This window comes from Polyodon spathula, chromosome 9 (genome assembly GCF_017654505.1).
Source record: "Polyodon spathula isolate WHYD16114869_AA chromosome 9, ASM1765450v1, whole genome shotgun sequence".
Taxonomy (NCBI): domain Eukaryota; kingdom Metazoa; phylum Chordata; class Actinopteri; order Acipenseriformes; family Polyodontidae; genus Polyodon; species Polyodon spathula.
In genome coordinates this window covers 8,268,771-8,281,322 of record NC_054542.1, presented here as the reverse complement: position 1 = coordinate 8,281,322, position 12,552 = coordinate 8,268,771, and the positions used below count along the sequence as shown (strand labels likewise).

At 41.3% G+C, this 12,552-nt stretch overlaps 1 protein-coding gene across 2 annotated transcripts in view; it reads left to right on the top strand.

Annotated features, from left to right (window-relative positions):
• map6a (microtubule-associated protein 6a) overlaps positions 1–12,552 on the top strand; it is a 41,039-nt gene that overhangs the window by 21,356 nt on the left and 7,131 nt on the right. For both annotated transcript variants that reach the window (XM_041258659.1, XM_041258658.1), the window contains one exon: positions 8,946–9,159. In XM_041258659.1, the coding sequence (XP_041114593.1) occupies positions 8,946–9,159 (214 nt within the window). The remainder of the gene's footprint in view (positions 1–8,945; positions 9,160–12,552) is intronic.

Here is a 12,552-nt window from a genome sequence, read left to right as displayed (position 1 = left end):
TCTGTGTTGCATTGACTCCAGTGATGGTATTTTAGTGGATTGTTCATCTCTGTGTTGCATTGACTCCAGTGATGGTATTTTAGTGGATTGTTCATCTCTGTGTTGCATTGACTCCAGTGATGGTATTTTAGTGGATTGTTCATCTCTGTGTTGCATTGACTCCAGTGATGGTATTTTAGTGGATTGTTCATCTCTGTGTTGCATTGACTCCAGTGATGGTATTTTAGTGGATTGTTCATCTCTGTGTTGCATTGACTCCAGTGATGGTATTTTAGTGGATTGTTCATCTCTGTGTTGCATTGACTCCAGTGATGGTATTTTAGTGGATTGTTCATCTCTGTGTTGCATTGACTCCAGTGATGGTATTTTAGTGGATTGTTCATCTCTGTGTTGCATTGACTCCAGTGATGGTATTTTAGTGGATTGTTCATCTCTGTGTTGCATTGACTCCAGTGATGGTATTTTAGTGGATTGTTCATCTCTGTGTTGCATTGACTCCAGTGATGGTATTTTAGTGGATTGTTCATCTCTGTGTTGCATTGACTCCGGTGATGGTATTTTAGTGGATTGTTCATCTCTGTGTTGCATTGACTCCAGTGATGGTATTTTAGTGGATTGTTCATCTCTGTGTTGCATTGACTCCAGTGATGGTATTTTAGTGGATTGTTCATCTCTGTGTTGCATTGACTCCAGTGATGGTATTTTAGTGGATTGTTCATCTCTGTGTTGCATTGACTCCAGTGATGGTATTTTAGTGGATTGTTCATCTCTGTGTTGCATTGACTCCAGTGATGGTATTTTAGTGGATTGTTCATCTCTGTGTTGCATTGACTCCAGTGATGGTATTTTAGTGGATTGTTCATCTCTGTGTTGCATTGACTCCAGTGATGGTATTTTAGTGGATTGTTCATCTCTGTGTTGCATTGACTCCAGTGATGGTATTTTAGTGGATTGTTCATCTCTGTGTTGCATTGACTCCAGTGATGGTATTTTAGTGGATTGTTCATCTCTGTGTTGCATTGACTCCAGTGATGGTATTTTAGTGGATTGTTCATCTCTGTGTTGCATTGACTCCAGTGATGGTATTTTAGTGGATTGTTCATCTCTGTGTTGCATTGACTCCAGTGATGGTATTTTAGTGGATTGTTCATCTCTGTGTTGCATTGACTCCAGTGATGGTATTTTAGTGGATTGTTCATCTCTGTGTTGCATTGACTCCAGTGATGGTATTTTAGTGGATTGTTCATCTCTGTGTTGCATTGACTCCAGTGATGGTATTTTAGTGGATTGTTCATCTCTGTGTTGCATTGACTCCAGTGATGGTATTTTAGTGGATTGTTCATCTCTGTGTTGCATTGACTCCGGTGATGGTATTTTAGTGGTTTGTTCATCTCTGTGTTGCATTGACTCCGGTGATGGTATTTTAGTGGATTGTTCATCTCTGTGTTGCATTGACTCCAGTGATGGTATTTTAGTGGATTGTTCATCTCTGTGTTGCATTGACTCCAGTGATGGTATTTTAGTGGATTGTTCATCTCTGTGTTGCATTGACTCCAGTGATGGTATTTTAGTGGATTGTTCATCTCTGTGTTGCATTGACTCCAGTGATGGTATTTTAGTGGATTGTTCATCTCTGTGTTGCATTGACTCCAGTGATGGTATTTTAGTGGATTGTTCATCTCTGTGTTGCATTGACTCCAGTGATGGTATTTTAGTGGATTGTTCATCTCTGTGTTGCATTGACTCCAGTGATGGTATTTTAGTGGATTGTTCATCTCTGTGTTGCATTGACTCCAGTGATGGTATTTTAGTGGATTGTTCATCTCTGTGTTGCATTGACTCCAGTGATGGTATTTTAGTGGATTGTTCATCTCTGTGTTGCATTGACTCCAGTGATGGTATTTTAGTGGATTGTTCATCTCTGTGTTGCATTGACTCCAGTGATGGTATTTTAGTGGATTGTTCATCTCTGTGTTGCATTGACTCCAGTGATGGTATTTTAGTGGATTGTTCATCTCTGTGTTGCATTGACTCCAGTGATGGTATTTTAGTGGATTGTTCATCTCTGTGTTGCATTGACTCCAGTGATGGTATTTTAGTGGATTGTTCATCTCTGTGTTGCATTGACTCCAGTGATGGTATTTTAGTGGATTGTTCATCTCTGTGTTGCATTGACTCCAGTGATGGTATTTTAGTGGATTGTTCATCTCTGTGTTGCATTGACTCCAGTGATGGTATTTTAGTGGATTGTTCATCTCTGTGTTGCATTGACTCCAGTGATGGTATTTTAGTGGATTGTTCATCTCTGTGTTGCATTGACTCCAGTGATGGTATTTTAGTGGATTGTTCATCTCTGTGTTGCATTGACTCCAGTGATGGTATTTTAGTGGATTGTTCATCTCTGTGTTGCATTGACTCCAGTGATGGTATTTTAGTGGATTGTTCATCTCTGTGTTGCATTGACTCCAGTGATGGTATTTTAGTGGATTGTTCATCTCTGTGTTGCATTGACTCCAGTGATGGTATTTTAGTGGATTGTTCATCTCTGTGTTGCATTGACTCCAGTGATGGTATTTTAGTGGATTGTTCATCTCTGCATTGCATTGACTCCAGTGATGGTATTTTAGTGGATTGTTCATCTCTGTGTTGCATTGACTCCAGTGATGGTATTTTAGTGGATTGTTCATCTCTGTGTTGCATTGACTCCAGTGATGGTATTTTAGTGGATTGTTCATCTCTGTGTTGCATTGACTCCAGTGATGGTATTTTAGTGGATTGTTCATCTCTGTGTTGCATTGACTCCAGTGATGGTATTTTAGTGGATTGTTCATCTCTGTGTTGCATTGACTCCAGTGATGGTATTTTAGTGGATTGTTCATCTCTGTGTTGCATTGACTCCGGTGATGGTATTTTAGTGGATTGTTCATCTCTGTGTTGCATTGACTCCAGTGATGGTATTTTAGTGGATTGTTCATCTCTGTGTTGCATTGACTCCAGTGATGGTATTTTAGTGGATTGTTCATCTCTGTGTTGCATTGACTCCAGTGATGGTATTTTAGTGGATTGTTCATCTCTGTGTTGCATTGACTCCAGTGATGGTATTTTAGTGGATTGTTCATCTCTGTGTTGCATTGACTCCAGTGATGGTATTTTAGTGGATTGTTCATCTCTGTGTTGCATTGACTCCAGTGATGGTATTTTAGTGGATTGTTCATCTCTGTGTTGCATTGACTCCAGTGATGGTATTTTAGTGGATTGTTCATCTCTGTGTTGCATTGACTCCAGTGATGGTATTTTAGTGGATTGTTCATCTCTGTGTTGCATTGACTCCAGTGATGGTATTTTAGTGGATTGTTCATCTCTGTGTTGCATTGACTCCAGTGATGGTATTTTAGTGGATTGTTCATCTCTGCGTTGCAGTGACTCCAGTGATGGTATTTTAGTGGATTGTTCATCTCTGTGTTGCATTGATGGTATTTTAGTGGATTGTTCATCTCTGTGTTGCATTGACTCCAGTGATGGTATTTTAGTGGATTGTTCATCTCTGTGTTGCATTGACTCCAGTGATGGTATTTTAGTGGATTGTTCATCTCTGTGTTGCATTGACTCCAGTGATGGTATTTTAGTGGATTGTTCATCTCTGTGTTGCATTGACTCCAGTGATGGTATTTTAGTGGATTGTTCATCTCTGTGTTGCATTGACTCCGGTGATGGTATTTTAGTGGATTGTTCATCTCTGTGTTGCATTGACTCCAGTGATGGTATTTTAGTGGATTGTTCATCTCTGTGTTGCATTGACTCCGGTGATGGTATTTTAGTGGATTGTTCATCTCTGTGTTGCATTGACTCCAGTGATGGTATTTTAGTGGATTGTTCATCTCTGTGTTGCATTGACTCCAGTGATGGTATTTTAGTGGATTGTTCATCTCTGTGTTGCATTGACTCCAGTGATGGTATTTTAGTGGATTGTTCATCTCTGTGTTGCATTGACTCCAGTGATGGTATTTTAGTGGATTGTTCATCTCTGTGTTGCATTGACTCCAGTGATGGTATTTTAGTGGATTGTTCATCTCTGTGTTGCATTGACTCCAGTGATGGTATTTTAGTGGATTGTTCATCTCTGTGTTGCATTGACTCCAGTGATGGTATTTTAGTGGATTGTTCATCTCTGTGTTGCATTGACTCCAGTGATGGTATTTTAGTGGATTGTTCATCTCTGTGTTGCATTGACTCCAGTGATGGTATTTTAGTGGATTGTTCATCTCTGTGTTGCATTGACTCCAGTGATGGTATTTTAGTGGATTGTTCATCTCTGCGTTGCATTGACTCCAGTGATGGTATTTTAGTGGATTGTTCATCTCTGTGTTGCATTGACTCCAGTGATGGTATTTTAGTGGATTGTTCATCTCTGTGTTGCATTGACTCCAGTGATGGTATTTTAGTGGATTGTTCATCTCTGTGTTGCATTGACTCCAGTGATGGTATTTTAGTGGATTGTTCATCTCTGTGTTGCATTGACTCCAGTGATGGTATTTTAGTGGATTGTTCATCTCTGTGTTGCATTGACTCCAGTGATGGTATTTTAGTGGATTGTTCATCTCTGTGTTGCATTGACTCCAGTGATGGTATTTTAGTGGATTGTTCATCTCTGTGTTGCATTGACTCCAGTGATGGTATTTTAGTGGATTGTTCATCTCTGTGTTGCATTGACTCCAGTGATGGTATTTTAGTGGATTGTTCATCTCTGTGTTGCATTGACTCCAGTGATGGTATTTTAGTGGATTGTTCATCTCTGTGTTGCTTTGCATTGGTGATTTTAGTGGATTGTTCATCTCTGTGTTGCATTGACTCCAGTGATGGTATTTTAGTGGATTGTTCATCTCTGTGTTGCATTGACTCCAGTGATGGTATTTTAGTGGATTGTTCATCTCTGTGTTGCATTGACTCCAGTGATGGTATTTTAGTGGATTGTTCATCTCTGTGTTGCATTGACTCCAGTGATGGTATTTTAGTGGATTGTTCATCTCTGTGTTGCATTGACTCCAGTGATGGTATTTTAGTGGATTGTTCATCTCTGTGTTGCATTGACTCCAGTGATGGTATTTTAGTGGATTGTTCATCTCTGTGTTGCATTGACTCCAGTGATGGTATTTTAGTGGATTGTTCATCTCTGTGTTGCATTGACTCCAGTGATGGTATTTTAGTGGATTGTTCATCTCTGTGTTGCATTGACTCCAGTGATGGTATTTTAGTGGATTGTTCATCTCTGTGTTGCATTGACTCCAGTGATGGTATTTTAGTGGATTGTTCATCTCTGTGTTGCATTGACTCCAGTGATGGTATTTTAGTGGATTGTTCATCTCTGTGTTGCATTGACTCCAGTGATGGTATTTTAGTGGATTGTTCATCTCTCTGTGTTGCATTGACTCCAGTGATGGTATTTTAGTGGATTGTTCATCTCTGTGTTGCATTGACTCCAGTGATGGTATTTTAGTGGATTGTTCATCTCTGCGTTGCATTGACTCCAGTGATGGTATTTTAGTGGATTGTTCATCTCTGTGTTGCATTGACTCCAGTGATGGTATTTTAGTGGATTGTTCATCTCTGTGTTGCATTGACTCCAGTGATGGTATTTTAGTGGATTGTTCATCTCTGTGTTGCATTGACTCCAGTGATGGTATTTTAGTGGATTGTTCATCTCTGTGTTGCATTGACTCCAGTGATGGTATTTTAGTGGATTGTTCATCTCTGTGTTGCATTGACTCCAGTGATGGTATTTTAGTGGATTGTTCATCTCTGTGTTGCATTGACTCCAGTGATGGTATTTTAGTGGATTGTTCATCTCTGTGTTGCATTGACTCCAGTGATGGTATTTTAGTGGATTGTTCATCTCTGTGTTGCATTGACTCCAGTGATGGTATTTTAGTGGATTGTTCATCTCTGTGTTGCATTGACTCCAGTGATGGTATTTTAGTGGATTGTTCATCTCTGCGTTGCATTGACTCCAGTGATGGTATTTTAGTGGATTGTTCATCTCTGTGTTGCATTGACTCCAGTGATGGTATTTTAGTGGATTGTTCATCTCTGTGTTGCATTGACTCCAGTGATGGTATTTTAGTGGATTGTTCATCTCTGTGTTGCATTGACTCCAGTGATGGTATTTTAGTGGATTGTTCATCTCTGTGTTGCATTGACTCCAGTGATGGTATTTTAGTGGATTGTTCATCTCTGTGTTGCATTGACTCCAGTGATGGTATTTTAGTGGATTGTTCATCTCTGTGTTGCATTGACTCCAGTGATGGTATTTTAGTGGATTGTTCATCTCTGTGTTGCATTGACTCCATTGACTCCAGTGATGGTATTTTAGTGGATTGTTCATCTCTGTGTTGCATTGACTCCAGTGATGGTATTTTAGTGGATTGTTCATCTCTGTGTTGCATTGACTCCAGTGATGGTATTTTAGTGGATTGTTCATCTCTGTGTTGCATTGACTCCGGTGATGGTATTTTAGTGGATTGTTCATCTCTGTGTTGCATTGACTCCAGTGATGGTATTTTAGTGGATTGTTCATCTCTGCATTGCATTGACTCCAGTGATGGTATTTTAGTGGATTGTTCATCTCTGTGTTGCATTGACTCCAGTGATGGTATTTTAGTGGATTGTTCATCTCTGCGTTGCATTGACTCCGGTGATGGTATTTTAGTGGATTGTTCATCTCTGCGTTGCATTGACTCCGGTGATGGTATTTTAGTGGATTGTTCATCTCTGCGTTGCATTGACTCCAGTGATGGTATTTTAGTGGATTGTTCATCTCTGTGTTGCATTGACTCCAGTGATGGTATTTTAGTGGATTGTTCATCTCTGTGTTGCATTGACTCCAGTGATGGTATTTTAGCAGATTTTTTAATCCATCCTCTTAATTTATTATTTATTTTTCACTGCGTGCCAGATTGCCCTTCTGAGACAAATGTATGTGTTGGGAATTTCTTTAATAAAAACTCATAAATATTCTGAGTTGACGGTCTTTTTCAGCAGAGGTTTGTTTGCTTGTTGTCTTCTTTAAAGAAGGTTGTCATTCTGCTCATAGATTTTACATTTGATTCCAATGAGGTGCAAGTGTCTGCCGTTGGTATTGATTTTTTTTTTTGCCTCAATCTCAAAATGTCAGTTACAGTTTCCTCAAATTTAGAAAAGTTGTTTAATTTGTAGTCTGATTCTATTACTACAGCAGTAAACACTGTCCTAATGCACGTTCAATACAATTTTAAAAACTCTGATTGTACCATGAAAGGTGTGTTTGTGACAGCCCCTCGTGTGCTGTGGTATTTAATGCTGGACTCCCTTCTGAATGTCTGTTTTCATGGGAGGGTTGTGCGAGGCACAGACCCATCACAGCGCCTGCCTCGGGCACGATTTCTCAGGCTTTGTGAAGAGAATCACAGGAGTGTGTGTCCTGAGAAAGGAAGAGGCTGTGAGAATCATGCGTCTTTAATTCAGTAAATGGCTGAAGTGAGATCAACTGTACCGTTGTAACAGTGTCCCCGGTGCGGGTCGCTTTGCAGTTTTCCCCTCACATGCTCTTCCCATTGTTGCACTATGTATTTACCACAGTCTACCCTGTTCTGCCAGGTTTTATAATATGCTTTACCTCTCTGGAAGTTACAGTGCTTACCTTCACTGTGCTTTTACTACAGAAACTTTTATAAGAGTAATGGTAGAAATAACTGTGGCAAAGTTGTGAGTGCGAGCCCCTCACTGAACTATTGAAATGCCTGTTATTGTGTTTTATTTGTATATTTTATTTGATTTGATTGTATTCTATTGCCGATAGAGCCGCAGGTTATGTATCCTGCATGCTGCTGAGCATGTGTGTGTGACAGACGACAGGAATCAAACATATATACTGTTTATCTACCTAGCAACGCAACGATCGTCAGTAAAGCCTTGTGTAGATTTTATGGGAAAGGTGCACAGCTTCTGATGAAATGATATGACGTCTATTTTATGAAGTTTATGTTTTGTTAGCAGCTACTTACCTGTGCATGGTGTTTGAAGGTAGACCCCATATCAAAGTGTTCTCTTTTCTGTGTGTGGATTTGATTAACTCTGCTAGATAAGCAACGTGACATTGAGCTGAAAGATGCTGAGTGGACCAGGAAGGTCATTGCTTTGCAGTTTCAGGCTCAATTAAACGAATGAACTGTGTTGGATATTTAAATGCATTGTAGAAAACAAACAGTCAACGTGCTTCATTGCTAATAAGTGCTGTCCCTCTATCTCTTGACTTATTGATTGATTGCTTGAGTGAAGTGCTCAGAACACGGATCATTGCGTCACAGCCTGCTGATCGCTTCATACTTTAAATGGTTGGTTCAGAGTTGCCTATTATTATTGTAGATGCTCTAATTATATATATATATATATATCATTCAACAGTTCTATAGTGTTTGGTTTCTTTAAACAAAACTGGAAACGTTACCTGCATAGGTAAGTGTTGTTAATTGGCCTACTTTTAGCAGCACTAGATTACAATGCACACGTAACCATGTTATAACAAAGTAATAAGTACATAAATACATGCTATCTGCTGTTACATGATACCTACGAGTGGAATACAGTAAGTCTGTAATGCCATGGCTATGGCCTGTGTTGTGGTTTTATGATGCATTTACATCAAGTAACAAGATGTTGTTCACAAGGTCATTTGCATTGAATTGCACAGTAATTATAAGAGCAAGAGCCATTGGTAATTACCCCATTATTACAATGTTATTACACAGAGGTTCATGTAGTCTCCTCCCCGGTGTTTCATTTGGCTGCACTGATAGAACAGAAACAGTAATTGCACCTCATTGGTGATTCCACCCTGGCTGGTTAAACTAACGCTGATGTCATTCTGTTTGTTTGTTTGTTTCTCTGTGTTTCGGCTCATTGCACCCCTACAGAAATGAATTCAAAGCCTATTCGGATGTCAAGCCAGCAAAGCCTTTCAAAGCCAAGTCTCAGTACGCACCTCCCGAGGATAAAACCCCCCATGAAACCAGTTACAGCGCCCAGTTCAAGGGGGAGCAGGGGAAGCGTCTGCCAGCAGATAACAAAGTGACAGACCGCAGGAGGATACGCAGCCTCTACAGTGAACTGTACAAAGAGTTTCCCAAGGTAAGAGCCCCGAGCTGAGCAATCCATCCGCGTGTCGCATCAGTGCCTCAGAGCTGGATTGTTCCTGTCTGAGTGTCAGGGCAATCCAGCAGCGTGTCGCATCATTGTCTCAGAACTGGATTGTTTCTGTCTGAGTGTCACTGCAATCCATCCGCGTGTCGCATCAGTGTCTCAGAGCTGAATTGTTCCTGTCTGAGCATCAGTGCCTCAGAACTGGATTGTTCCTGTCTGAGTGTCACTGCAATCCATCCGCGTGTCACATCAGTGCCTCAGAGCTGGATTGTTCCTGTCTGAGTGTCAGGGCAATCCATCCGCGTGTCACATCAGTGCCTCAGAGCTGGATTGTTCCTGTCTGAGTGTCACTGCAATCCATCCGCGTGTCGCATCAGTGCCTCAGAGCTGGATTATTCCTGTCTGAGTGTCACTGCAATCCATCCGCATGTAGTCCCTCGCAGACATTATTAACACCTGCTAGGGGCCACAGTGTTGCAGGCAGGCAAACAGTCAGGCGGGCAGGCAGGTGGGCGGGCAGGGAGACAGACAGGCAGGTAAACAGGCAGGCAGGCAGGGAGACGGGCAGGCGGGTAGGGAGGCAGGCAGGCAGGCAGGCAGGCAGGCAGGCAGGGAGGCAGGCAGGCAGGCGGGCAGGGAGGCAGGCAGGCAGGGAGGCAGGCAGAGGGAGCATGTTAACGGGAACACTGCTGAGTTTACACATGGATTCTGGGAGCTCTAGCCAGGCTGATTTATTTAAACTTATGAGTGAATCTGACAGCAGTAAGAATTCATTAGATAAGACCACTCTGATGTTCTGTGCTACTACTGTGACACCACCACCGCCCCCCCACCCCCCCTCCATTACAGAAAAAGCTGCCTTTGTGCAACCGTCCAACAATCTGTTGTGTGTAGGAGTAGCCTCCATCATTCTGGAATCGTGCTTATGCAACTTGCAAGAGAATATATATCACGAAAGGTGTAAAAAGAAGAGGTTCAGCCTTGAAGAAGCAAAGCAGGTATTATTCAGCAGTAAGGATTGCTTGTCTTCTTGGTGAAGCAGAAGAATCTGAAGAGATTTTGATGCTGACCGTTACTGTAGGAAAGCAACGGGCACTAATGAGGCAGAAACTGTCACCCTGTACTGTTCCGCGTGGGGTTTCACACGGGAGGAGTGACAGTGATAGTAATTGCAGTTTAAATTTATGCTTCTTTACAAAACATGTTTTTTTCTCTGTTGTGTAGTTGTGTAAAAGGGGAGACAGGCACATACAATCCAATCCACGTGTATCTAGAAAACTAGCCTTCATGACATTTAGTCTGAGTGTGTTGCGCTGTCCATCCCAACAGACTAAATGCATGATATCTGAAATGAGATGCAACTGCCGCTAACCTTTTTGAAGATGAATGGATTTTTTTAGTTGTTTTTGTTGTCCTTACTTGTTTGTGGAAAACAATTTGGTAATTTAATCAACGTTGTAATCAGGATGTGGCTGTTACTGATTGAATCTTTTTTTTTTGTTGCAGAAAGCTGTAAAATATCTGATTTGGTTAATAATGACACAAAAACAGTATGCACAAAAGCAGGGTTAACCACTCGCTCGACAAACAAGCAGTTTGCTGTAATAAACGGGGTTTGTTTGGGACATGGCATACAGCGGGCAAATCTGAATCTCTTTAGTTGTGTAGCAGGCGATAGTGCCCTTTCGATGGAGGCTCTACTCTGTGGCAGTTGACCGTGACTGGAGTTATGAGTCCCAGGCCGAAGGCGAGGCCGCTAATGAAAGTCAAGGGCAACTACCAATGGAGCAACATTACGCAGCTGTCTGTGTCTCGGTTTGTTGTTGTTGGAAAAGATGCTGAGCTCTAGTCAGCAGTAACAGGACTGGTTGCTTTTGTCGGTGCAAAGTATTGATTGGCTGGTTTTGGTGGATAATTAAATACTTTTGGACCAATTGTGTCTTTGTTTAGTATTTGCCATCCAATAGGTGTAAACTGAGCTTTCATTATAAAAAGCCAGCACATGCGCGGATTGATTTTGAGTTTGATTCACAGTTCATGCCGTGGCTTTCCAGCGGCCATCTACCGTCTATTAGAAGCACGCTAGAGCTGGAGGCTGATTGGCTGATGGTACTCAATCACTTTCTAATGAAGTATAAAATAGAAGCAAAGAAAGAAAAGATATTCAACAGAAGAAAGGGAGGGGGAGCAGTAGTATAGCTAGTGCTGATAGGAGGCAAAAAAAAAGGATTTGGTTTGCGCTGCTGTAAGCTTTAGTGTTGACAGATCGATCTAGAGAAAATGCCAAGGCCCCTTGTGTATGCAACCATGATTTATTGGAAGAATAAGAAAATGTACACTACTACTGTAATGTATTCTGCAAATGTAGCTTCAAACAGGCAACACCGTCTTAACAGGACTGGGTCTAGTAGTCTGTCTAAAGACCTTTTCAACCACTCCAAACTGAAAACGACCGCGTGGAGAAAGCGTTGCAGCCCCTGCTCATTCCCGTCCTTTACTGCAAGATCAGCTGTGTCCAGTGGAGGACTCTGCAGTGTGAGCTGGTGTGTGTTACACGCTGTGTACGAGATAGTATTCAGTCCATTGGCACGTTGAAAATGCACCGGCAAGCATTTTGCTTGATATTATTTTGTTATTTGTGTGCTGCTGGGACTGGCAATAGTCCCAGGTGTTCCCTAGCAATTCACTAGTATTGCAGAAATCAAAAAAATGTATCATTTCTTTAGATGGCTTGCATCAAACACACTGTAAGCTGGTAAACTGTACAAGCGCCCTGTAGCTGCGAGTGACTGCATTATATAATAAGCATTATATAAATATGTTTACAACCTTTTTAAGGATTGCATTGCACCATTGTACTGTCAATAGCACTGACTGGTAGACAAGCTTCTATATATTGTGTTTTAATAAATCTGCAAGTCAATGTTTTATTACATTTGCTGCTGGTCAGTGTCATCTGTATACATAAATACTAAATACCCTTTCATAAAACGATAGCTGTGGGATGAAAATAAATAACGCAGAGTTTGTTCTTTGCCACCAGCTGGGTGTTTTGCACTTCTTTTTATTTGGCTGCAATGACAGATAAAGGCTTATTGTGTTTGGACAGCGACGGGCGCTTGGCAGAGCGCGGAAAACTTTTGACAAAGTCCCGCACAAAAGATTAATTCTCAAACTGAACGCAGTTGGGATTCAAGGAAACACATGTACATGGATTAGGGAGTGGTTAACATGTAGAAAACAGAAAGTACTGATTAGAGGAAAAACCTCAGAATGGAGTGTGGTAACCAGCGGTGTACCACAGGGATCAGTATTAGGTCCTCTGCTATTCCTAATCTACATTAATGATTTAGATTCTGGTATAGTAAGCAAACTTGTTAA